Here is a 27977-nt window from a genome sequence, read left to right as displayed (position 1 = left end):
GTTGCTTTAATAGATTGCTCAACCCGCAGTTGGGAAATCTCTCGCAGTTCCCAACAGTTGAATAGGAACTGTCTGGAAATGTTTTGAAGAGGAGACTGTGTGCATCCCACTGTGTGACTGCCAACCACTAATGACAGGCACTGTTGAAAAGGGTGGCCTCTCTATTATAATAGGAGGCAGTCAAAGTGCCACGTGGTCATTGGCTCCTTCTCCTCATTCCACAATGTTACTCCAATGTTGACTCGCCCCTCGTGTCACGTGGAATTCATTGGATCACATGATCGAGCCTCAGTTAGCAGATCAACCTTAATGTCGTGGAACCTTAAAAGTGAATCTGAAGGGCTGACTGGATAACAACTGCCCTTTTTAAAATGTTGTCAGTGGTGCTTGAGTGAAGCATTGTTCACTTAAGTTGATTCATGAAGGCTAACTTGGCTGTAAAAGGGGCCTGTTCAGGATTGGGTGCAGATTGACAAAGAACTTGCTGCTTAGTGATAGTCCATGAGAAACCAAAGGCTTCTACCTTTGTTAGAGTCAGGTTGAGATAAGTGGTTATGTAATTTAAGGGCACCACTGCACATTAAGCATGGGACAATGAAAGTAAGTAGGTATATATGAACTACTACAAACAGAAAAGGGATTGAACCCACTTCGTTGGTATCATTCTGTACCATACAGTAGCCAATCCCCATATAGAGGGCTGAGATTGTACCAATTTGACCTAATATAGAGATGGGCTATTTTCTAGACACCCTTGTTATGTAAATGAGGAAGTCTAATGTCATTGCATCCAAAGAACACCTGGAGAATGTCTGGCTGAGCATTGGACTGAACCATTTTGGCAGCATCCTGAACTTAATAATATGGACCCAAAGTCACAATTTCTGAAATCTGTTGACAATGAGTTTCTGTTTACAATTTGTCAATAGGTTATTAGTGATTCCTACTGCTAGAACCATAAACTGTGCATTCCCTACCTTTAGCAGCTTTGACGGCAAAGACAAGCTGTTGACAGTGAAGAGTTGAGATGGATTATTGGTTGTTTAATGGATGTCAGTGCAAGATCTTGAATCAAATCTGAATATCCTTTTACAGGTGATTTGGGAAGTCCCAGAGCAGAAGAGGAACGAGTGTCACTTTAAGGGCAAGAGCCTGTCGGTAGGTGAAAATTAACTGTTGAGGTACATTTAAGAGCAATGGCAAGTCAGAGGTTCTAATGGGTTTCTCTGGTTTCAGAGTGATTGCTTCAACTACATCAAAATCCTCCTTCAGGTGAACAGCACACACGTTTATGTTTGTGGGACTTATGCTTTCAGCCCAACTTGTGCCTACATCGTAAGTGTTGTCACTGCTGTCTTTGGATGTGAAGAATTTAAAATGTTGCCAGCTAATTGCAAGCACAAGGTGTAACCTGTTATCTTTTCCTCGTAGCATATCGCAAACTTCTCTCTTGAGAAAAATCGCTTTGGTAATCTCTTAACAGAAGATGGAAAAGGCCGCTGTCCCTTTGACCCGACCTATAAATCGACTGCAATTATGGTTGGTGGGTAAAAGCGGGTTTCAAGTGCTGGTTACCCAGTATGTGATTATAACTCTGTAAATGAGACGGTATCCTGAGCCAGTTAACTGTCAGATTACAGGGTTGCTGGTTGGAGCGTACATCTTAATCCAGTAAAGGCTTGCTCTGCTGACCAGATGTTGTTCCTGCCAGTGAACCTGACTCTTCCAGCAGTTTCGCTCCGTTTTTCTTTCTCTGGAATTTGGAAGATTGAGTGATTTGATTTGGGTTATTGAAGATTATGTCAGGATTCACACAGTGCACAAAGGGAAACTTTCTTTTTTTGATTTCCTGGACTAAGGTGGAAATCTTAAATGAGAGCCATGCCATTTAAGAAGTAAGTCAAGAAACTCTCTTATAAAAATAGATTGGAAGGAAGTTCGGGTTGGTTTTGGACAGGTCCCGGGATAAGAAGGATTCAGAGGGACATGGACCAAATGCAGGCAAGTGGGTCAAAAAAAAAAGCGAATGAATTTTGATGCTGGAAATCAGAAACAAAAGCAGAAATGCTGGAAAAATGGGCAAATTTAGGAAACCTGGTAGGCATGGATGAGTTGGGCTTACGATTCTATGACTAAAAGACTGAGGACTGGGTCAATTGTGATTCAAGACTGAGACTGACAGATATTTGTTATGTTGGAGTAAGAAGAGATATGGAGCAAAGGTGGGTTAATGGTGTTGAGGTCAACAATCATGTAAACGAATGGTGGATCAGACTCGAGAGGCTGAATGGCCACTGCTGTTTCTGCGGTTCCCTCTCAATCAGCAAGACTCAACACTGTGCCACACGTTGCAGCCTGGATCCAAGCATATACAAAAGAGCTGACCTCCAGAGATGTGGCGAGAGTGATCATACTTTGACAGAGCCCAAGCGTAACTGGATTCAGTCAATGGGAATCGGGAGTGACAAATCTTCATTCGCTGGAGTCGTAACTACTGTAAAAGAGGATGATTGTAGTTGCTGAGGCCTAATTATCTCTTCCATAATATGCCTTTAGAATTTCCTCAAGGTAGTGTCCTACCCCCAGTCATCTTTAGCTGCTCACTCAAGAACTTTTCCTCAATCATAAGGTCACGTGTTTGCTAATGGCGGCACCATGTTCAGTTCCATTTCTAATCCCTTAAATAAACAGACAGTGCCACTATGAAGTAAGACTTGCACAACATTCAGACTTAGTCTGATAAGTGGCAAACACATTTGTGTCACAGAAGTGCCAGGCAGTGATTACTTACAAAAAAAAAAGAGATCATAACATTTCCCTTGATGTTCAACAGCATTATTATTACTGATTCCTTCACTGTCACCATTCTGGATGTCATAGTTGGCCAACAACACAGTGGGATGAACTACATCAGTTCTGTAGCTATAAGTGCAGGGTAAAGTTTGGGAATTCTACAGTAAGTAACTCACTTTCTGACTTCCCAAAGCTGTACATTTTGCAAAAACCAGGAGCGCGGTGGAACTCCCCCTCCATTTACCTACATGAGTGCAACTCCAATAATGCTCAAGGAGCTCAAAACATTCCAGGATAAAGCAACCCCGCAGATCCACAAATTAAATAGTCAATCTCCACCACAGTGGCAGCAACTCACCAACACATTGGGTGTCACAGTGGCTCAGTGGTTAGCACTGCTGCCTCACAGCGCCAGGGACGTGGGTTCGATTCCCGGTTCGGGAACTGTCTGGGTGGAGTTTGCACATTCTCCTCGTGTCTGCTTGGGTTTCCCCCGGTTGCTCCGTTTTCCTCCCACACTCCAAAAATGTGCAGGTCAGGTCAATTGGCCATGCTAAATTGCCCATAGTGTTAGGTGGATTAGTCATGGGTAAGATGTAGAGGAATGGGTGGGTTGCTCTTCGGAGGGTCGGTGTGGACTTATTGGGCCAAAGGGCCTGTTTCCACACTGTAGGGAATCTAATCTAACCTAAACATTACTTTCCAAACCCATGACACCTACCATGCAGAAACACAAGGGAGGATAATATATGGGAACACCAACACCTGAGATTTCCCCACATCATCTTCACTTGGAACTGTTTGCCTTGCCTTCACTGTTGCTGGGTTTAAATTCTGGAGCTCCCACCCTAACAGCACCGTGGATACTCCTATACCAGATGGACTGCAGCAATTCAAAACGTAGCTCACTGTCACCTCTCCAGGGCAATTAGGGATGGACAATAAGTATTGTCTGTTCTATCAATACTCAAATCCCGTGGAAGAATAAAGAAAAAGGCATTGAAGCCACAGTTCTCTTGCATTCTTTGATTAACTGTGTTTTAACTTTTTGAATCTGATATTATTAACTCCTGAAGAATTCTATTGATGCCTTTAATCTGTGCTTGTCGTTGCTTCTACCAGATGGGGCACTATATGCAGGAACTGTCAGCAATTTTCAAGGGAATGAGCCAATCATTTCAAGAAGTCTGGGAAACAAACCTCCCTTAAAAACTGAGAACTCTCTCAATTGGCTTCAGGGTAAGTAACAGGCAACAAATACATGAGATATGCATTGTAAAGATGAATGTCTTTAAAATAGCTAACTGCACCTATCAGAGTGGACTTTCCAGGACGGCAGTGCTGGTGTGTGAAGGTAGCCCAGGGACATCAGTTGATTGCTGATCCGAGCTCCATCGTTACAGGGAGGCGTGGAGTTCAGGAGAGATGCTGGCCCACAAGTGAAAGACAAGATTAAAAGGGGGATCAACACATGCAAACAGTGTAAGAAGCAGCTGGAACCAAAGTTCTGCCTCCCTCCACGTGGCTAGAGTTTTTAATTTTTTTTGTGGGATATCGATGCCCATCTGTATTGAACTGAGTGGCTTACAAGGCCATTTAATCAGATATTTGAGATTCAACCATATTTGTTCTGGGTCTAGAGTCACACATAGGCCAGAACAGGTAAGGACAGCAGATTTCCATCCCTAAAGGACAAGAGAGGACACCACATGGTTTTACAACCAGTAATTACAGGGTTGCCATCAGACGAGTTTTTATTCCTAGATTTATTTTGTAAATTTAATTTAAATTCACCATTTCCCATGTTAGTCTGAGGATGCCGAGTTACTAGTCCAGTAATATCACCACTATATTACTCCCTCGCCTGCCCCATCGTGCCAAATTGCTGTTTCTGTCCTGGTACTGAATCCCAAAACAGTACACTTAGCATTCAGTATAGCTGACGTTGGTTATATTCAGACAAGATTTGTATGTGAACACAAATTAAAGATGGAAAGTTAGCTCATTCTAGATCATCTCAACTTCATTTTTTCACTCTATTCCTTAATCCAAAAGTCTCTATACACATGTTCATAGAACCACTTCCCTAAAGAAAGAGGCCCATATAGTCTGCCCTGATCCTCTGAAGAGCATAACATCCACATCAGCCCTCAACCCTGTGGCAATAACCCTGCGTTTCCTATGGCCAATCTACCTATGGGAGGTATCCACGCAGACTCAGGGAGAATGTGCAAACTCCACTTAAACAGTTACCAAAAGCAGGAATTGAACCCAGGACTCTGGCACTTTGAGATAGCCCCATCCTTTATTTCTGTCTTGAACAAACTCAGTGATTGAGCTTCCACAGCTTTCTCTGGTAGAGAATTCAAAAGATTCACCATCCTCTGAGTGATGAAATTCTTCATCTCAGACACTAATGACCAGCCCCTTATCCTGAGATTATGTGCTAGAGTTACCAGCCAGGAGACTATCTCGAACTATACTGTAAAAATTCTATGCTGTAAAATTCTCTGTCATACTTTGAAATGAGAGAATACAGAAACTGTTTCCTCAATCTCTCCTCATAAGACATTCACTTGATCTGATGCATTAAAATAAGTGTAAAGGGTGTCTACAAAACCAATCTCTGTAATTCTCTGTTATCTTAACCCGTAAAGCATGGCCCTCCAGGTTGGTTATTAATAAATACCGTGGATACCAGCATTCACTTTATAGAGCTGTAATGCACCAACCTCCCTCTGGACAAGCAAGAGAAATCTTTGAAAGTGGATGAACATGAAAATAATAAGATTATGTAAGAATGACTCTATAACTTGGCAGCAGCCACCCAGGGCAATCTTGATAGAGTGGAACTGTCACTTGATTCAGCAAACTCAAGGTTGAATCATGAGGCAAAGATCCAAATGCTCTTAGATTGAAAAGACAGTGGGTCCTGACCACAGATCACTGGGTTTTGGAGCATTTCTCTTTTGTTGACATTGTTGCGCTTAATAAACTTTCCAATTAGACTTTTCTCATCGTTGCTTTACTGACCCTGGTGAGGATGAAATAATGCACCAATCGCAAGTGATGTCTTGCCTCTGACTGTTCTATTGTTGTCCAGACAGAAAGATGCTTTATGGAGTACAGGAATGTATTCCATGCATTTATTCCCCTGCATATCATGGACTGTTGTGCCAGGCTTGCTGTGAGCTAATGAGATTCTAGCTTCTCAGCAGCCTGGATTTAATGTAGGCATTTCACCCCATGATCATTTCAGTGGGCGGAACAGCAAACCCTGCCAAGGGGTAAAAGCCAGGCCATTAAGGTTCTGATTCTACACAGCATTTGCTTGGCGGCATTTAAAGCAACATCTAATCACTTCAAATACAAAAGCCCCATTGAATTCACTTTGTCAAACTTAGCATTGTTTGCAGTATTCCATGGTAAGGATCCTCGTGATTTACATCGAACTCCTGGATGGACATATTTTAAACTGTTTGGCATGTTTTACAGATCCATCATTTGTAGGTTCGGAGTTTATTCAGGAGGGAGTGTCTGCAAAGAATTCTGACAGCGATGATGGAAAAGTCTACTACTTCTTCAGCGAAACTGGCAAAGAATTTGACTTTTTTGAGAACACCATTGTATCACGGATAGCCCAAATCTGTACGGTAAATACAAACGCCTGGAGAGCTGAGAGGCTCCCATTTCTGGTCATTCTTTCCAAGTGAATTTTTTTTTGTGTGGAAAACACACTGACTTTCCGTTCTTATTAAAGCCTCTGGGAATTCAGAATCTAAGACACCATTTTCAGGATCTCGATCTAATTCACTTCAATTCAGAAAAAGAAGTTTCCCTGGGAATAATAGCGATTGATCTCATAAGCCTGAGAATTGAGTTTGAATGTTGCCTTTGCAGTTTGACAATTTGAAATCTAAAAACAAAAATAGTTGTTGAATAAATGCACAAAGACTCAATAAAAGCCAAGCTTGTTCACCAATCTCCTTTCGTGAAGAAAGCTTCCAGCCTTAATTGATTCCCATGCCATGTGACTCCAGTCCCACACCAGTTTGGTTGACCTTTAACTGTCCTCTGAAGTAGTGATGAAGCTAATCTATTGTCTCAAACTCTGAGCAAGTAGCGCTGGGCAATAGATTTAAATGAAATTGGCATTATGTTGAGGTTGTACAGGACATTGGTGGGACATCTTCTGAAGTACTGTGTCCATTTCTGAACACCCTCTTATAGGAAAGATATTATTGAGCAGGAGAGGGTTCAGAAAAGATTTACCAGGATGTTTACGGGAATGGAGGGTTTGAATTATAAGGAGAGGCTGGGAGATTTTTTTCCTGAGGGTGGGGGATTTCAAGACTAGGAGGCATATTTTTAAGATTTTAAAAAGACACAAGGGGCAATTTTTTTACGCAGAGCGGTCCAGCACATCTCATCCATTTCCCGCAGCTCTGCCCCATCAACTGCAACAGGGACAGAACCCCCTGGGGGTTCCACCCCACCAACCTCTGGATATATCGCATCATCATCTGCCATTTCCACCACCTACAAATGGACCCCACCACCAGAGATATATTTCCCTCCCCTCCCCATCCATTTTCCATAAAGATTATTCCCTCCACGACTCTCTTGTCAGGTCTACGCCCCCCACCAATCCACCCTCCCCTCCTGGCACCTTCTTCTGCCACCATAGGAATTGCAAAACCTGTGCCCACACCTCCCCACCTCACCTCCTTCCAAGGTCCCAAAGGAGCTTCCACATCCATCAGAGTTTCGCCTGCACTTCCACACACGTCGTTTACTGTATCCGTGGCTCCCGATGTAGTCTCCATTGGGGAGACAGGACGCCTACTCACAGAGCGCTTCAGAGAACACCTCTGGGACACCTGCACCAACCAACCCCACCACCTCATGGCCGAACGCTTCAACTCCCCGTCTCACTCTGCCAAGGACATGCAGGTCCAGGGCCTCCTGGGCCTCCTAACCACCCGACGCCTGGAGGAAGAACACCTCACCTTCCGCCTTGGGATCCTCCAACCACACAGCATCAGTGTGGATTTCACCAGTTTTCTCATTTCCCCTCCACCCACCTTATTCCAGTTCCAACTTTCCAACTCGACACCAACCTCCTGACCTGTCCTACCTATCCATTTTCCTTCCAACCTATCCACTCCACCCTCCTCTCTGACCTATCACCATTACCCCCACCTCCATCCACCTATCACACTCTCAGCTACCTCTCCCCCCCCCCCCCCATCCCACCAAGCCCCACTCCCCTCCCATTTATCTCACCACCCCGTTAGCTCCCAGTCTCATTCCTGATGAAGGAGGTCTCTTGCCTGAAATGTCAGTTCTCCTGCTCCGCGGATGCTGCCTCACCTGCTGTGCTTTTCCTGCACCGCCCTCAGAAACTCACACAGACATTGGGAAACCGTGCAAACTCCACGTAGATAGTAGCCCGAGGCTGGAATCAAAACTGGGTCCCTGAGCCACCATGCTGTGTGTAGGATCTTGCTATGCAAAAATTTGTTGCTGCATTTGCTACATTACCACTGTGACTGCACAGTGAATGTATTTCATTGTCTGTAAAACGGCTTGAGATATCTGATAACTGAGAAAAGTACATTATAAATGCAAGTTGGAAAGAGATGCCTCCTAGTTTGCCATCAATAAAGATAATTTTTTACTGCCATGACTTAGGTTATAATAAAACACTCCCTTTGTGACATAGAAGTAGTGTAATGTACTTCCTTGGGAGACAATAATGTATTTTTAATATAAAAAATATATTAAAACTAATTGTACTAGTTAACCAGATAATCTCTTTGAGTTGCGAACTATATGCATTTTCAATATTTCACATAGAAACAGTGATTTCTTTAAAATTTAAATCTGTCTTGACTGGTGAAGATTGTGGGGTTGGCCAATAAAAACATAGATGTTTGGATTTGCACGACACATGCTCACACTGCAGAACTCAGAGAGGCCAAGCTAGAAATCTTTGCATGTCTCAGGCAATAGTGTAGGCTGCGTAATTACCTAACGGTTTGCAGGAACGTCCATGGAGAAATGTCACTCCTTGTTTGAAGAGTTAACTTCTTACTGAATCACATGAGAAAATATAATCAAGAGGAGGCTGATCTGTTGCTCTCCTGGGTGTACCCACGTTCAGCTTTGTATCCCTTCATACCTTTACCCAACAAAAAAAACTGTGAGATGTCAGTCTGGAAAAAAATCCAATTGTCCCAGTCTTTTAAGTGAGACAATTCTAAATTTTCCACCATAAACAAATAAAATGGATGTTGGAGATCTGAAACACACAAAACCAGAAATTGCTGGAGAAACTCGACAGAAGAGAATATAACGTTTCGAGTCCAGTGACCCTTCAGAACATTCTGATTAGTAACCATTAGATTTTGAAAACAGAGTCAGGAATGAATGTGGGAAATAGAGTTGATGCAGAGGCAAAGAAGACCATAAGACATAGGAGCAGAAATTAGGCCATTCAGCCCACTGTGTTTGCTGCACCATTCGATCATGGCTGATAAGTTTCTCAATCCCATTCTCGCACTTGCTCCCCGTAACCCTTGATCCCTTTGATTCTCAAAGAATGGCTGTGGACCCCTCGGTAAAGGGGTCCACAGCCTCTTGGTGTGAGAGAGGGGTGTGGGGAGAGTGATGTGGGAGAGAAGAGTGTGGGGGAGATGGTTGTGGGAGAGAGGGGTGTGGGGGAGAGGGGTTTGGAAGAGAGGGGTGTGAGGGAGAGGGTTGTGGGGAGAGTGATGTGGGAGAGAAGAGTGTGGGGGAGAGGGATGTGGGAGAGAGGGGTGTGGGAGAGAAGGGTGTGAGAGAGGGGTGTGGGAGAAAGGGGTGTGGGGAGAGTGATGTGGGAGAGAGGGGTGTCGGAGAGAGGGGTGTGTGAGAGAGGGGTGTGGGGGAAAGGGGCGTGGGGGAGACAGGTGTGGGGAGAATGATGTGGGAGAGAGAGGTGTGGGGGAGAGGGGTGTGGGAGAGAGAGGTGTGTGAGAGGGGTTTGGGGAGAGGGGTGTGTGAGGGAGAGGGGTGTGGGAGAGAGGGGTGTGGGAGAGAGAGGTGTGGGGGAAAGGGGTGTGGGGGAGAGAGGGTTGTGGGAGAGAGGGTTGTGGGAGAGAGGGTTGTGGGAGAGAGGGGTGTGGGGGAGTGGGGTGTGGGAGAGAGGGGTGTGGGGGAGAGGGGTGTGGAAGAGAAGAGTGTGGGGGAGAGGGGTGTGGGGGAGAGGGGTGTGGGAGAGGAAAATTGATGTTTCGGGCATTATCCCTTCATAAGCCTGACCTGCTGTGCTTTTCCAGCACCACACTCTTGACTGTGATCTCCAGCATCTGCAATCCTCACTTTCTCCTACAAGAATAGGAAGGGTTTAGATGGATATGAGTCAAATGGGACTAGATTAATTTAGGATATCTGGTCGGCATGGACGATTTGGACCAAAGGGTCTGTTTCTGGGTTGTACAGTTCTATAACTGTATCATAGATTGTGGGACATCTGATAGCCTTGTCAAGTGTACGTTTTACAGCTGATTTGTTACAATATTCCGCTTGTCCAAATCTGAGAAATTTTAAATAAAATGTACAAAACATGTATGTTTAGGATTTGTGACAAAAAGATGATTCCCTTCTGTAAGTATAGCTTATTGTCAAAGGGGTTGCTATTTTTAAATAAACAGGTTTGGTAAACTATGCTGTCTGTAGATATCACAGTTCTTACACTCGAACTGTGGGATTTTGAAAACCCGAATTAATACATTTGAACTGAAAGAGAATCTCATTGAGGTCCAATTGTATTTAGAGAAGACAATTAAATTCAGCCTGTGGGCTCTCACTATTGAAGGGTATCACTTACTGATGGGGATTAGAATTACAAGTAATTTGATACTCGGATGTTCGTTCCTTTTGAGCTTAATACACATTATGTACAATTTTACTTGTCGGAGAGCACTGATACAAGCCGTACCTGAGGCGCTGAATTTGCCTGTCAGGCTAAAATGACAGCAATATCTTCAAACACACAGTGCCTCATAGAGAGAGTCGACAGCATTATGCTAGTGATGTTTTTGTCATCACCAAAAACATAAAAGTCATCTCTTGAAGAATATCCTCTCTAAGTATTAGCTGCACGCCATCCTATTATACATCAAATATCATTCCTGTTTGATGTATGATCCTTGTACAAACTGAGCTCTACACAATAATCCGTAATTAGGATTATTGCTTTCACCATCTGTAACCTGCAGTTAAGACTGGTGATGGTATGTAGCCACAGGTGAACTGGGAGAACCAACATCTCCATATCATGGGAGCACAGGCTGTTTCATTGTTCATACTGGCTTGGTGATACTGGTTACTCAGAATGGTGAATTCTATGCTGGGAAACAGTCAACAGATCAGGGAGATGACTATTAACAAGCTGAACCTTAACTCCCAGAAATTAGTAGGCTGAAGTTGAGCCTGAGGTTAAAGTCTGATCTGTACTAACTTGCCCAACTCACCAAGGATAGTGTGTCTTTGGAACTGTCTCAGAAGGCGGATTATTGGTTATTTTAAGACAGAGTTGGATAGGTTCTTGTCAGGCACAGGAATCAGGGGCAGATGAGGAATCAAGGCTTTGTAATACATTTTGTAAACCACATACCCCTCAACCGATTCAGTGATTGTGTATGTGCCTGAATGTGTGTCCCTGCGCATGTATGTGAGTCTCTGCGTATATGTGTCTGTGTGTGAGTTTCTGTGTGTGTGTGAGAGAGAGTCTCTGTGTATCTGTGTCTGTGTGTGAGAGTTTCTGTGTGTGTGTGTCTCTGTGTATGTGTATCTGTGTCTGTGTGTGAGAGTTTCTGTGTGTGTGTGTGTCTCTGTGTATGTGTGTCTGTGCGTGTTTGTGAGTTTCTGTATGTGTGTGAGAGAGTGTGTATCTGTGTCTCTATGTGAGAGAGAAGTCTCCGTATGTGTGTCTGTGTGTGGATGAGAGTTTGTGTGTGTATGCCTGAGTTTCTGTGTTTGTGTGCAAGTGTCTATATATGTGTGAGAGTTTCTGTGAGTGTGTGAGAGAGTCTCTGTATGTGTATCTGTCTTGTGTGTGAGTCTGCATATGTTTGTCGGCGTATGTGTGTCGGCGTATGTGTGAGTTTCTGTGTGTGTGAGTTTCTGTGTGTGTGAGTTTCTGTGTGTGTGTGAGTTTCTGTGTGTTTGAGTTTCTATGTATGTGCGTCTGACTTGTGTGTGAGTCTCTGCATATGTGTGTCAGTGTATGTCTGAGTTTCTGTGTGAGTGTGAGAGAGTTTCTGTGTATCTGTGTCTGTGTCTGTGTATGAGAGAAGTCTCTGTGTATTTGTGTGTGTGTGTGAGTCTGTGTGTGGGTATTTCTGTGTGAGCGAGTCTCTGTATATGTGTGTGTGTGTGTGAGAGAGAGAGTCTCTGTCTGTGTCTGTGTCAATGTGTGAGAGAAGTCTGTGTGTGTCTGTGTGTATGTCTGTGAGTTTCTGTGTGTGTATGTGTGAGAGAGTCTCTGTTTATGTATGTTCGTGTGTATGAGTCTCTATGTGTTTCTGAGCATGATTTCTTTTGTCACTTTAATCCTTCTGCCCTCATGCTTACCTGACTCTGAATCTACCCTGAAACTGAGTTGTATTTTCAAAGTTCCTGGTTCAGCAGCCATCACAAACACAAACCATTTATTTTTGTTAAATCTCTCCATACTAGCGTATGCTTTATGTTAACAAGGAAGCCCTACCTTTTGATCCTCATTGGTTTAAATGATAAATTGTAATGTTGTAAAGAGAATGTCAAAGAAAATTAATAGAGTTGTGCAGTCCTCAAGGGAACTTGCTAAAGCGCATCCAGGAAAGATACTTATATGTTTCAGAGTTGGCCGAGATGTTCGTTACACGGTAGTCTTTCTCAGTGGTAAATCTCGAACGAGAAGCAGTTAGTCAAACTTTAACATGCCCGGGCTAAAAACGGGAAGCTTCCCAAAGCCAGATGGTCAGGAACCAAACCAGAACCTGTTCCCTAAATAAAATCTAGAGGATTCACCACCAGGAAGGTGAATGCACTCCTGGAACAAGGCCAACCTCCTGGGTGTTTCTGGAGTATCCTGATGTACAATTCTAGAGTGCCCCAGTCCTGGAGTACAATTCTGGAGTGTCCCAGTCCTGGTGTACAATTCTAGAATGCCTCCAGTCCTGGTGTACAATTCTGGAGTGCCCCAGTCCTGGTGTACACTGCTGGAGTGTCCCAGTCCTGGTGTACAATTCTGGAGTGTCCCCAGTCTTGGTGGAGAATTCTGGAGTGCCCCAGTCCTGGTGTACAATTCTGGAGTGCCCCAGTTCTGGTGTACAATTCTGGAGTGACCCAGTCCTGGTGTACAGCTCTGAACATAGAACACAAAAAGTACAGGCTCTTCGGCCCTCGATGTTGTGCTGGCCTTTTATCCTACTCTAAGTTCAGACTAACCTGGATACCCTTCATTGTACTATCTTTCATGTGCCTATCCAAGAGTCGCTTAAATGTCCCTAACGTATCTCACTCTACTACCACTGCCAGCAGTGCATTCTATGCACCTACCAGTCTCTGAGGAAAGCACCTACCTCTGACATCTCCCCTAAACCTTCCTCCAATTAACTTTAAAATTATGCCCCCTCTAGAGTGCTCCAGTCCTAGTGTACAGTTTTGAAATGAAGTCATCTTTGTGGACGTGGTGATGCAAGTACATTAATAATTTAGACCACAGTAAGGTTTCCAATCTGTGGCAATCATTAAAATCTGCCCTGAGGCAGTGACTCAACTGAGGCATGACAACAGCTTTTTTTATAAGGAATTTTTTTTAAAAACCCAATCTATTCCAAGACTCTTCATAAAGACCAAACCGTACAAAGTGATTTTGGGTAAGACGATCGAAGATTTTGTCAAAGAATTTTAAGGAGCATCATACAAGCCTCACAATTTTAAGCAAATAGTTTGTCTGCCCCCTGTTTTGCACCCACTCTGCATCCCATCAGCCAATTTGCTGAACGACAGCTCCCAGTTAAAATCCATCCCACCCTTGTCTCTGACCAGCTCACATCAATGTAAGGAAGACTGAAACTTACTGAACAGTTTCTGTGACAATAAGCGATTTGGAAAATGAAGGCTTGATCACATTGCCTCATTTTTCTATCAGCTTCGATTCTTTCAATTCTGATGGTCTTTAAATAGCCCATACGATGGTTAACCAAGTGCCAGAAATGCACTGTGCCCATAATTCTAGAGCTGTACATGAAGCTCAGCAGGAAGCAGAAAGCTTGAAGATTTCATTTTTTTTTGTCAGATCAGCCATTCAAATCCAATTGCTCCTATCAGCTACTCCTAATGTCAATAAGCTATGTCATTTCCAATGACAATATCGAATTTGATAATAGTGGTGTTATAAAGCTCACCCTTAAACATAGGGCATTATCATGCATTGATGTGATGATTACAGCCCAGGCATTGACAGGCTGCTGCTGCTGCCATTAAATTCTCCAGAGCTGCTGACGGAGACAACACTGAACTTTTGGCTCCATCATTTTGTCTGACGTTAGTGAGTAAAATGGGAATTGAATTGACGAGAAAAATGTCCTTTTCTTACATTCGTGTTTCATTGTGCAACTAAATAGTTGTAATAATTTAGTTCAATTACTGGAATAATAAGTGGTGTATATCATGGAGCAACTGGAGTAATGCAGTCTCAGTGTACATTACCAGAGTAAACTAGTCCCAAAGTACATTACTGGAGTAAACTGGTGCCAGTGTACATTACTGGAGTAAACTAGGCCTGATGTATGTTACTGGAGTAACCCAGCTTGGAATACTGAGGTGAATAACTCAACTCCTGACTCCCTAAAGCCTGCCCACAATCTACAAGACACAAGTGAAGACTTCAGATGCTGGAGATCAGAGTTGAAGAGTGTGGTGCTGGAAAAGCACAGTCAGTCAGGCAGCATCCGAGAAGCAGGAGACGCTTCGAGCATAAGGCCTTCATCAGGAAGTCAAGAGTGTGCTGGAATACTCTCCACCTGCCTGGATAGGTGCAGCTCCAACAGCATTCAAGAAGCTTTACACTATCCAGAATAAAGTAGCCCACTGATTGGCACCACATTTACAAATACCCAGTCCCTCCAATAGCTGCAGTATGCACAATCTACAAGGTGCATTGCAGAAATTCATCATAGATCCTTAGGCAGCATCTTCCAAACCCACAACTACTTCCATCTGGAAAGACATGGGGAGCAGATACATGGGAACATCACCCCCCTGCAAGTTCCCCTCCAAGCCACTCTCCATCTTGACTTGGAAATACATCACCGTTCCAATACTTTTATGGGGTCAAATCTTGGAATACCCTCCTTAAAGGTGCTGTGGGTCAAACTACAGCATGTGGACTGAACCGGTTCAAAAAAAAGCTCGATAACATTTCTCAGTAACACTTTGAGGTAGCACGGTGGCTCAGTGGTTAGCACTACTGCTTCACAGCACTAGGGTCCCAGGTTCAATTCCAGCCTTGGGTGTCTGTCTGTGTGGAGTTTGCACATTCTCCCTGTGCCTGTGTGAGTTTCCTCCAGGTGCACTGGTTTCCTCCCACAGTCCAAAGATGTGCAGGTCAGGTGAATTGGCCGTGCTAAATTGCCCACAAGTTAGGTGCGTTAGTCAGAGGGGAAATGGGTCTGGGTGTGTTACTCTTCAGAGGGTTGGTGTGGATTTGTTGGGCCGAAGGGCCTGTTTCCACACTGTAGGGAATCTAATCTAATCAAGGGTACCTAGGGATGGACAATAAATATTGATCCAGCCAGCCACGCCCACATCCCATGAATGAGTATGAAAAAACGTGTTGTACCTTACTGGGGTAAACCAGTCCTAGTGTACATTACTGGGGTAAATTATCTTGTTGTGGGTCCTGAATATTGAGTGCACATATGTCCCATGCAAAAAGATTTGCAGTTACTCTTAAACAGTTTTGAAGATTGTGATGTACAAAATGGCTGAAGATATTGTTTCTAATGCTTTGGGTTACGGCTATTTTATGATGATTTCACTGTTGTGATGTCTGATAATAACTACTATACGGTGCTTATTCTGGCCGGTGGTAGTATTAATGACTGAAATGTTTCCACAGGGCGATATAGGAGGAGAACGTGTGCTCCAGAAAAGGTGGACAACTTTCCTGAAAGCCCAGCTATCCTGCTCACTTCCGGATGATGGTTTCCCATTTAATGTTATTCAGGACATGTTTGTTCTCTCCACTCGAAAAGGGGATTGGGAAAACATAACCTTCTATGGAGTTTTTACTTCCCAGTGGTATGTGAATTCAACATTAGCTATTATTCAAGCTCGAAGCCATAGCCTCTCAATTGTCACAATTTAACCAGGACTTTCTGATCTTGTGAACCTTTTTCAATAATGTCCTGATGTCTGAAGTGTTCCCTGGATTGTTAGACCCTTCCTGTCTTCTGCTTGAAGATACAGTGGGGGTGGGAGGTACAGGAATCATGATGTGTGTTTAATTTGTATCAAGTATACTCTCAATCAGCGGGATTTACACTTACTGTATTTTGATATGTAGCTGAATATTTTAAAAGCATTTATTTTGAGATATGAACATCACAGGCTAGGGCTGTATTATTGCTCAATGGGAAGGTAAGAGTCCTGAAAACTGCTCTGGCTGTGGAGTTATGAATGTGCCAAACCAGATAAGGGTAGTAGATCTATTTCCCTAGATCTATTTCCCTAGATCTAGATTTTGGTTTGATTGTCACAGGAATACTGTGAAAAGTGTATAATGTCAGCACACACAAAGTGCCATCTTATATACAAGTACCTAGTTAGACAATCTGAAGAACCATGTAGAGAGAAAGAACAAAGTTAAAAGTTAAACCTTGCAGTAATTATAGTACAGTGACACCTTCTCAGTTTTAAGTATAAAATAGAGAAATAAAGCTGAGAGTAAAGAGCAGTAGTGAACCGTGTAGGTTTTATGACAATTGACAGTGATGGATTTTTATTCCAGAGTTTTATTGAATTCAAGTTTCAAGGAATCACAAAATCTTGGAAATGTTTTGGTTACAGGAGGCCATTCAGCACCACTGAGCATGCACCAGCTTGTTAAATGAGCCCCGTTATCTGGTGCAGATGTCCTGCTTTCCCCCCAAGCACTTGCAAACTACTTTTATCTAGATAATCATCCAACGTTCTCTTGAATGCCTCACTGACCCTGTCTCCACCATGGTTTCAGGCACTGAGTCCATACCCCAACTACTCGCTGAGTGTAAAATGTTTCTCTCACTTCCTTTGCAGACCAATTGAAATGGATACCCTCTTGTTTTACTACAAACCGACCGTCTCCCAACAGCTACCTAGATTACCCCTCCTCCCACCCTGCCCCCTGTAAAAACGCCATCCCATATTCCCAATTCCTCCGCCCTCCGCCGCATCTACTCCCAGGAGGACCAGTTCCACAACCGAACAACTCAAATGGCCTCCTTCTTCAAAGACCGCAATTTCCCCTCCGAGGTGGTCGACGACACTCTCCACCGCATTTCCTCCACTTCCTGCTCCTCTGCCCTTGAACCCCGCCTCTCCAATCGCCACCAGGACAGAACCCCACTAGTCCTCACCTTCCACCCCACCAACCTCCGGATACATCGTATCATCCTCCGTCATTTCTGCCACCTCCAGACAGACCCCACCACCAAGGATATATTTCCCTCTCCACCCCTATTAGCATTCAGGAGAGACCACTCCCTCCACGACTCCCTCGTCAAGTCCACACCCCCCACCAACCCAACCTCCACTCCCGGCACCTTCCCCAGCAACTGCAAGAAGTGCAAAACTTGCACCCACACCTCCCCCCTCACCTCCCTCCAAGGCCCCAATGGATCCTTCTATATCCGTCGCAAATTCACCTGCACCTCCACACACATCGCTTACTGTATCCGCTGCACCCGATGTGGTCTCCTCAACATTGGGTAGACAGGCTGCCTACTTGCGGAACGTTTCAGGAAACACTTTTGGGACACCCGAACCAACCAACCCAACCGCCCTGTGTCTGAACACTTTAACTCCCCCTCCCACTCCACCAATGACATGCAGGTCCTTGGCCTCCTCCATCGCCAGACCCTGGCCACACGACGCCTGGGGGAAGAGCACCTCATCTTCTGCCTACGAACCCTCCAACCACACTGGATGAATGTAGATTTCTCCAGCTTCCTCATTTCCCCTCCCCCCACTTTATCTCAGTCCCAACCCTTGGATTCAGCACTGCCCTCTTGACCTGCAATCTTCCCGACCTCTCCACCCTCGCCCCCTCTCCGGCCTATCACCCTCACCTCCTTCCACCTATCATATTCCCAGCGCCCCTCTCCCAAATTCCCTCCCCCCTACCTTTTATCTCAGCCCGCTTGGCACACCAGCCTCATTCCTGAAGAAGGGCTTATGCCTGAAACGTCGATTATCCTGCTCCTCGGATGCTGCCTGGCCTGCTGTGTTTTTCCAGCACCACATTTTTCAACTCTGGTACTCCAGCATCTGCAGTCCTCACTTTCTCCTACTCTTTTGTTGTTGTAAATTTCAATGTCTACCATGGTTCGATTGGAATCTATGTCCCCTGGATGTTAGGCTTGGTTCTGAATTACTGACCCAATGAGTCTACCACTCCTCCACCTCTCCACATTTAACAGATAGGGCTAGAGAGTGAACAGGACTGTGGGAGGATTTTAGAACCTCTTTATGGACAGGATATGAATGCTACAGAGAGCATCCAGAAACAAATGAAAAGGAAGCATTGCATTTATGTAGCACCCTTCATAACCTCAGAATGTCCTGAAGTGCTCTCCAGTTAAAGATGTATTGTCACAATTGTAATGTAGGAGACACAGGTGAGCTGAGAAAATCCCTATTACTTTTTCTCCAGTGTAAATTATTGTACTTATTTTGTTTTCATTAATCATCTTTTGCCCCTTGATTATTTAGTATTTTTATTTTTCTGTCGTCTGCAGTAAAAATTAATGTAAACTATTTATTAAGCTCATCTGCCATTGCCTGGTTCCACATTATTGTTTCCCTAGTTTCATTTTTTAAGAAGTCTATGTTCACTTTGACTTCTCTCTTTTTATGTATTTTAAGAAGCTGTTACTGTACGTTTGGATTTATTCATGGGGCTAAATCTCCAGCCAACCTCAGCATGGAAGAGTGCTCAGTTAGGCTGGGTAGTCAAGAGAATAGTAGCTTCTGATTTTTCATCAACTGACCTAATTCGATAGAAAATCAAGGGCTGCAGGCTTGTGGAATTCTACCATCTGCAAAGTATCTGTTCAGCTGATTGGCTCATCTGCTAGCTAAGTATCATATCAGAAAAAAAACACGCTTCTGTCTCTGCCATCTGGTTACACAATCTTAGATCCAGTTCTCGCATGTTTGTCACACTTTGAGACAGAGTTGAAATTCTAGAGCTTAGACTCTTGGCACATGAGGCAATGGACTTGTCAGTGGAGCGAAGAAAATCAAGGATGCCCCAAGAGGCCAGAATTAGAGGAAGGTAAATATTTTGTAGAGTTGTAGGGCTGCAGGAGGCTATAGCAATGGGAGAGGGATAAGGCCATGGAGAAGTTTGAAAACCAGAATGACAAATTTTAAATGATGGCATCACTTAAAAAATGGAGTCATAATAAATAAATAAGTAGAGGGTTAAGACCATATACCTTAGGAGCAAAGCTATCGATAGATCTATTGAGTTTAATCCACTATTCATTGAGATCAGACCTGATAATACTTAACTTCATTTTCCTGCTTTTCCCCATAACTCTTCATTCAGTATTGATTAAAACTCTACCTCAGCCTTGAATATACTTAATGACCCAGCCTCGGCGACCCTCTGCAGTAAAGAATTCTACAGATTAACTCTCCTCTGAGAGAAAAAATTCCTCCTCTTCTCAGTATAAACTGGTGGAGACTGGTACCTTTGCGATATTTAAAAGGCATCTGGATGGATATATGAATAGGAAGGGTTTGGAGGGATATGGGGAGGGTGAGGCGAGATTGGGTTGGGATATCTGGTCGGCATGGACGAGTTGGACCGAAGGGTCTGTTTCCATGCTGTACATCTCTATGACTCTATGGCTCTATAAATGAGTGGTTCCTTACTCAGGTTATGCCATCTGATTCTAGACTCTCCCACAAGGTGAAACAACCTGTCCACACCAACCCTGTCAAACTTGCTTATAATCTTAAATGTTTCAATAAAGTCATCTCTTGTTCTCATAAACTGCAATGAGTGCAAGCCTAACCTACCCAATCTCTCTTCATATGAAAGTGCCTCTGTAGCAACTTAGTGAATCTTCTCCAACTGTCTTCAATGCTAATATTTCTTTCCTAAGATAAGGGAAACAAAACTGTTCATTGTATTCTAGTTGTGGTCTAATGAGTACCTTGTATAGTTTTAGCAGGACTCCTCAATTTATTCTCCACTCCCTTTGAAATAAAGGCCAATATTCCCATTTGCCTTCCCTATTACCTATTGAACTTGGGTGCTAGCTATTTGTGATTCATGGACAAAGACCCCAAAACCTTCTAGCTTTCTACAGACTTTCTCTATTTAAATAATATTCAGCTCCTTCATTCTTCAGGTCAAAGCGCATAACATCACATTTTCCTCTTTTATTCAATCTACCAAGTTTTGCCAATTCACATTATCCATCAATAATTTTTTATGTCATCCTCACCACTCACCTTCCCCCCTATTACACCCAATGTCTCCATTATCTTTGTAGTAAGTTGTTTTAATATCTAACAGGTCCAGGGAACTTAACAGCCTTTATCATAGAAAAGTACAGCACAGAACAGGCCCTTTGGCCCACAATATTATGCCGAGGTTTAATCCTTATCATTATCCCTATTACTTTTCCCCTAGTGTTAGATATTGTATTTATTTTGTTTCCTTTAACTATCTTTTGCCCCTTTATTATTTAGTATTTTTATTTTTACACCTCTTACAGTTAAGATTGATGCAAACTATTTATTAAACTCATCTGCCATTGTCCAGTTCACATTATTATTTCCCCAGATTCGTTCTTGATGGGGGACGGTGTTGGATGGGGTTTTGGCGGGGTGGGGGTGGATGCAGGATGGTGTTGGATGGGGATTTGGGGGGTGGGGGTGGATGGGGGATGGTGTTGGATGGGGTTTTGGGGGGGTGGGGGCGGATGCAGGATGGTGTTGGATGGGGTTTTGGGGGGGTGGGAGCGGACAGGAGGACGGTGTTGGATGGGGTTTTGGGGGGTGGGGGCGGATGCAGGATGGTGTTGGATGGGGTTTTGGGTGGGTGGGGGTGGATGGGGGACGGTGTTGGATGGGGTTTTGGTGGAGAGGGGGCGGATGGGGCACGATGTTGGACGGGGTTTTTGGGGGTGGAGGTGGATGGAGGACGGTGTTGGATGGGGATATGGGGGGCGGTGTTGGATGGGGTTTTAGGGGGGTGGGGGCGGATGGGGGTACGGAGTTGGATGGGGTTTTGGGGGGTGGGGGCGGATGGGGGACGGTGTTGGATGGGGTTTTGGGGGGTGGGAATGGATGGGGGCGGTGTTGGACGGGGTTTGGGGGATGGGGGCACATGGGGACGGTGTTGGATGGGGTTTGGAGGTTGGGGCAGATAGGGGACGGTTTTGAATGGCGTTTTTGGGGGGTGGTGGCGGATGGGGGACGGTGTTGGATGGGGTTTTGGGGGGGGTTAGGGTGGGATGGGGGGGCGGTGTTGGACGTGGTTTTGGGGGTGGGGGTGGATGGGGTTCAGTGTTGGATGGGGTTTGGGGGTGGGGGCGGATGGGGGACGGTGTTGGATGGGGTTTTGGGGTTTGGGGGCGGATGGGGGGTGGTGTTGAATGGGGTTTGGGGTGGTGGGGCGATGGGGGACAGTAATGGATGGGGTTTTGGGGGAGTGGGGGTGGATGGGGGATGGGTGGGTGGGGGTGAGCGGGGGGTGGTGTTGTACAGGGTTTTTGGGGAGTAGGGGCGGATGGGGGACAGTGTTGGATGGGGTTTTGGGGGGAGGGTGAGGGTGGGGGTGGGCGGGAGTTGGTGTTGGACAGGGTTTCTCCTGAATGGGGAGCGGACTTAACAGAAAGCCCCGAGCCCCAGAGGAGAGGCATTAAATCAATTAACTGAGTAATCAATTATCCGAACAAAATGGTGCCTGCCCATCTTATTTGGATAATCGAAGTTCTTCTGTATTTGGAAGCTCTAGCTTTCGGAGCACTGCTCCTTCGTCAAGTGGTTAAAGAGTTATGACTCTCCAGAACCACCTGATGAAGGAGCAGCGCTCCGAAAGCTAGTGCTTTCAAATAAACCTGTTGGACTATAACCTGGTGTTGTGTGATTTTTAACTTTGTACACCCCAGTCCAACACCAGCATCTCCAAATCATGGATACTATCCTGAACCTCCTTAGCTAATCAAGGTTATTTTATCCCCTTCCTAGATTCCTTTGTCCTTTGTTTTGAGTCATGAGCTATGTTCTGATAAACAGCTGTTCAGTGTTCATCAACCCCCTTTTTTCCAATAATCTTTACCCTGTCCATTCCAGGCAAATCTGGTTGGAACTGAGCATGAGTCAGGACACAGGCAGCAGAAATTTGGATGCTCTCATATTGAAAGCTGACCAATAATGTGTAGGAATAGTCTTGATTTAGAGACAATGCATGGATAGGCATTTCAGCAGCAGATGGGCGGAGGCAGAGACAGAACTGGACAATGTTACAGAAGTGGAAATATGCAGCCTTTGTGTTGGCATGTGGATACGGCTGGATTACTCCTTACTGCATCACAGAAATAACGTGGCATTCATTCGTGATTCAGATATATGTATATGATTAACTAGGAGCTAATTATGCGATTTTACACTGAATCTCCTTGTTACTGACTTACAGTAACTGCTCACTTTGCTTTTATGAATCTTTCTCTCATACAGTTAAGATGACAAACAGAAACTGTGTATGAAATTTACAACATCCTGTTTAAATAAAAAAGGAGCAAGTGAGAAATGAACCTTTCAGTATTACTGTTTGGTTACACCTTGCAAAATTAGCAGTTGTTTTCTGTCACTTGTAATAACAACTATCAGACTGTTTCTCTGTAGCTGGTACTAAACACCACAGTGTGAATGAGAGGATCACATTGAATAAAGTCACTGAAAGATTGATGGGTCTCTTTGACAGAGGAGACTGGAATTTGTATGAACTGGAAGGAGAGATAGAGAGTTGACCATTACATTTATTCTCTATTGCTTCTCAGGTACAAGGGCGGGGCAGCCTCTTCTGCTGTTTGTGCCTACTCTATGGAAGATATGAAGAAGGCCTTCAATGGAAGATACATGGAAGTGAACCGGGAGACACAGCAATGGTATCCTTACAATCATGTTGTTCCTGAACCAAGGCCAGGAGCTGTAAGTATCTCTAATAATTAAGAATGAGCCTTATTGAGTTTTGGAGGAATTAATTGACATTTTAATACAAAAGCCTTGATGCTTTATCTAGTGCCAAGTACATTGTGAAAGTTAGTTCTGATTATATTCTAAATTATTCAATGATCTTTCTATTCATCAATTAAAACCTTGCATAGGGCCCCTATTTCCTGACAAAAGCTTAACTTCCTGTTATAGTGGTTTCTCATCATGGATTTCTTTCCTTACTGTAAGTAGCTATGTCAGTACTTCCCACATTGAACAGCACTTGAAGGAAGCATTAATGGAGGCCAAGTGCAGAATGTGCTCTGTGTGGTGTCTTCAATGTCCACCCTCCGAGTGGCTTGTCAGTACCACTACTGACCGAGCTGGTCAGATCATGAGGACTTAGCTGCTAGACTGGGTCTGCAGGAGGTCATGAAGGAGCCCACAGGAGGCAAGAACGTACTTAAACCTGTTCTTACCAATCCACCTGTTGTAGATGAATGAGTATTGTTAGGATTGACTACCAATCTTATCTACCACGGATGCATCTGCCCATGGCATCATTGGTGGCAGTGACCATGGCACAGGCCTTGTGGAGAGGAAAGCCTGCCTTCGTGTTGAGGATGTACAATTATACAGCATCATCTTGTGCTAAATGGGATAAACCTCAACCAGATCTAGCAACTCAAAACTGGGCATCCATGAGGTGCTGTGGGTCATCCTTACCAGGAGTGGTAGCACTATTACTGACAGAGCTGAAAATGTGTTGCTGGAAAAGTGCAGCAGGTCAGGTAGCACCCAAGGAGCAGGAGAATCGCCGTTTCGAGCATGAGCCCTTCTTCAGGAATGGCTCATGCCCGAATCGTCGATTCTCCTGCTACTTGGATGCTGCCTGACCTGCTGCACTTTTCCAGCAACACATTTTCAGCTCTGATCTCCAGCATCTGCTGTCCTCACTTTCTCCTGCTGACAGAGCTGGTCAAGTTTGAAAGGTCATAACTGCTAGACTAAGTCTGTGTTGTCAAGTGTCGAGGGAACCACTACCTGACCACATCCTCACCAAGCTACCAGTTGTAGGTGAATCAGTCCGTGACAGTAATGTTAGGAGTGACCAAGGCAGAGCCTTTGGTGGACAAAGTGCCAACTTTAGATTGAGAATACTCCCCATTGTGTTGTGTAGCACCACCACTGTGCTCAATGGGATAGAAGTTGAACAAATCCAGCAGCTCAGAACTGGGTAACGAGGTGCTATCGGCCATCATCAACAACAGCCTAATTTGTCAGCAATAGCCCAGCATGCAGCTGATCCCATAGTGATTTCCTCTTTGAATGGATGATAGTTCTTCAATTGTCTTTGGCTACACAGATCCCCTTAACCAATAACCACCAAAACAAAGGAACTGCTTGTCCCACTGATACGTTCGAATGCTTACCATTTGAAAATCATTGAACACTCAGAGCTGACTAAACAATAACCTTTTCACTTCAGCAGAAGAAAGTTATTCATTCGCTGTGCCAGGGCTCTGGGAAATCCTGAAGATGTGAAGGATATTCGATGCATGTCATACATTGCTTGTCACAGAAATATTTGGAACAAAATTGCTCTGGTCTGTCTAATACAGCGCTACCTCCAAAATATTTTGCTGCAAATTTTATTCATATGCTGCAGACGTGTTGATATGTCTGACTTGTTGAAAGCAGTGTCGAGAGTGTGGTGCTGGAAAAGCACAGCAGGTCAGGTAGCATCTGAGGAGCAGGAGAATCGACGTTTCGGGCATAAGCCCTTCATCAGGAATGACTGTTGAAAGCAGTGCAGTTTACTTTTGTCAATGCTGAAAGAGGTGGATGAAAACTACACTCACACAGCACAGGATAATCACTGTGAATGAAAAATTGTTTTAAAATCTGCTGCTGTAGAAAACTGTTTTAAGTTTAAATAAATGTTTCTGGCACTTATTTAGTCACCTGGAGCCAGTCGACCTGCCTCTCTCCCTCTTTCTCTCTCCATCCACACCCCCTACCATTCCATACACTCATGTAATATAGGTCCAATGATTGTGATAAATGGATTAAGATACACTTCAGTCATGATCTAACTGAATGACAGAATGCAGTCAAGGGGCTGAATGGCCTCTTAGAGTCATAGGGTCATAGAGATGTACAGCATGGAAACAGACCCTTCGGTCCAACCGGTCCATGCCGACTGGATATCCCAACTCAATCTAGTCCCACCTGCCAGCACCTGGCCCATATCCCTCTAAACCCTTCCTATTCATGTACCCATCCAAATGCCTCTTAAATGTTGCAATTGTACCAGCCTCCACCACTTCCTCTGGCAGCTCATTCCATACACGTACCACCCTCTGTGTGAAAATGTTGCCCCTTATGTCCCTATTATATCCTTCCCCTCTCACCCTAAACCTATGCCCTCTAGTTCTGGACTCTTATTATTATGCTTCTGAACTGTAACATATCCATTTTTCTTGGGAAAGCTACTACTGCCCCATGACCTACAATTTATTAGCTACTTTGACAATTAACTCTGGATTCGCAAATGAAGTTATAAGGTCATAGGTTATAAATAGTCTTATCTTTTGTCAGTAGAAACGCAGCTAAGAGCACATATAGCACCAGATGATTTAATGCACCGTGGCTTTGTTAATGGGAAATGATGGGAATTGGAGTGTTAATGACACATGGTAAAGAATACTTCCTTCACACCTTTCAAGCATCTAATGAGCTCCTTAAATGGAGGACAGTTCATTCATCCATCGGCAGATCAGTCAAAACTGTCTTTGTGATGACCCTGTGTCAAATTTCAAAATTTGTCATCACTGATCCCTGTGTGGAGATGGATCTGATTGGTATAATGGTGTAAAGCCAGGTTTTGTCATTAGGCAAGCTCTCAAATGATAACTAGCCGACAGAGCTCGCAAACAGAGACTTGAATATGAGAGAAACAAGAGTAAAACCATAATGGAACAGTAATTAACCTAAATTGGAATTAACCAAAATTAACCTAATTAACCTAAATTGGAAAACAAACTTGCATTAATATAGTAACCACCGTTTATTTCAAAACAATTTAAAGCAAGTGCTGCAACCACATTGCATACCACAAGGTTTTACCAACAGCACGATAGTAACTGATCAGATTGTCTAATCATGATAATCATTAAGAGAGAAAGAAAGGGCATGGCAATGGGGATAACCGCTCCCACCACCAACTCTTCTTCAAGAATCAAGTGTGGGATCCACCAGAAGGGACATGAAGGTCCTCAGTTTAATGGTGCTGAAGGACAGCACCACCTACAATGTAGCACTTTTTCATACTGGAGTATAACGCATGAATTTTGTGCATAAGGTGACTTGAAACCAGACCCTTGCAGCTCAGAGGCAAGGGAGCTACCAAGTGCACCATGACTGTCATTATGAAGTGAAGTGGTGGGCATGGTAGAGATACTTTCAAAACAATAACACTTAGAAAAACAAGTTGGCAGAAAGTCATGCTCATGGACTACAATGGGTGCATGTTGGACAGTTTGCCACTATGTTACAAGGCAATGAGGAATGCAGAATAAACCTAGCTTTGGCAGTGGTGCTCACTTCCTAAAAATGAATGAAACATGAAAATGATTCAGACAAATCACCCCATCATCATGCAGTCTGGAAAACATGCAAATAGTAGGGGACTGTTGGAAAATGGGCAAAGGCAGATCTGCCCAGGGACCCCAACATCAGAAAAAAAAAGAATTGTGGATTTAACGAGAAGAGTATTGAATTTACTGGCTGTGGTATTGACAGTCAATTAGATCATGAACAGTTTTCATACTGAATATGTTATTTAAGAGCTACACCATCCGTATGTCACATCTCCCACATTCAGCTTTTTTCTATCAATGAATTATTGGTTGGAAGTCACAAATATAGCCTTGTCCTTGCCAACTGTGTTTCTACATCAGAAATTAACACTCCCAGCTGACTTTGTCTCTCAATTTTGTAATAGTCTTTTAATTTAGGCATTTTTCAGTTTGAATAGCATGTTAACAATTGTATTCATTTTAAGAGGGAACACGTGTATATGCTGTTGATACCTATCATACAGCAACACATTGTCACACTGATTGATCCAGTTAAGGTGAACCTGCTTTCTTTTAAGAGTATTGTGAATATGTTTCTCCAATAAAATATAGTTTTGTGGATGCAGAGAATTTGAGTATTCCTGAAAAATGGTATAGTTTGTCAAATCTTTTCATTTTGCAGTCATTAGGACAATTTACAAGAAATACGAAAGAAATGAGTAGACAAATATTGTATGAGAGGAGAGTGCTGATTGTTTGGAAAGTGAGCTCTGAGTGGAAGAGATGTCATCATGGAGAGTGCACCAGTCAATATGATTGGCAGTTAACTGCCAAGGTTTTGGTTACAATTTAAATAAGGCAGATTGATTCTTACTGGTCATGGTATTGCCCTGAGCAACAAATGAGAGAGTGGCTGCCACCTATTTTGTTGTGTTGAAATGTGAGCAGTATGTATGGAAGTTCTTTCTGTCTACAAAGAGCAGAACCCTTCTTTATTAAGGAAACCAGAGCATCGAAGGAAACCCACACAGACGCAGGAAAATTGTGCGAACTCCACATAGACAGTCACCCAGGACTGGAATCAAACCTAACTTCCTGGCGTAGTGAGGCAGCAGTGCTAACCACTATGCC

The 27977-nt window shown here is 43.9% G+C and overlaps 1 protein-coding gene across 5 annotated transcripts in view; it reads left to right on the top strand.

Annotated features, from left to right (window-relative positions):
• sema4ba (sema domain, immunoglobulin domain (Ig), transmembrane domain (TM) and short cytoplasmic domain, (semaphorin) 4Ba) overlaps positions 1-27977 on the top strand; it is a 469915-nt gene that overhangs the window by 417538 nt on the left and 24400 nt on the right. For all 5 annotated transcript variants that reach the window (XM_087981180.1, XM_087981181.1, XM_087981183.1 and 2 more), the window contains 7 exons: positions 1096-1158; positions 1237-1335; positions 1432-1543; positions 3916-4032; positions 6289-6446; positions 15950-16131; positions 23112-23262. In XM_087981180.1, coding sequence (XP_087837306.1) covers positions 1096-1158; positions 1237-1335; positions 1432-1543; positions 3916-4032; positions 6289-6446; positions 15950-16131; positions 23112-23262 — 882 coding nt within the window. The remainder of the gene's footprint in view (positions 1-1095; positions 1159-1236; positions 1336-1431; positions 1544-3915; positions 4033-6288; positions 6447-15949; positions 16132-23111; positions 23263-27977) is intronic.

The sequence above is a fragment of the Chiloscyllium plagiosum genome, unplaced genomic scaffold (genome assembly GCF_037043375.1).
Source record: "Chiloscyllium plagiosum isolate Xiang-an unplaced genomic scaffold, Cpla_swu_hap1 HiC_scaffold_39, whole genome shotgun sequence".
Classification (NCBI taxonomy): domain Eukaryota; kingdom Metazoa; phylum Chordata; class Chondrichthyes; order Orectolobiformes; family Hemiscylliidae; genus Chiloscyllium; species Chiloscyllium plagiosum.
The sequence above is the reverse complement of the archived record's forward strand: the minus strand, read 5'-3'. Positions and strand labels throughout refer to the sequence as shown.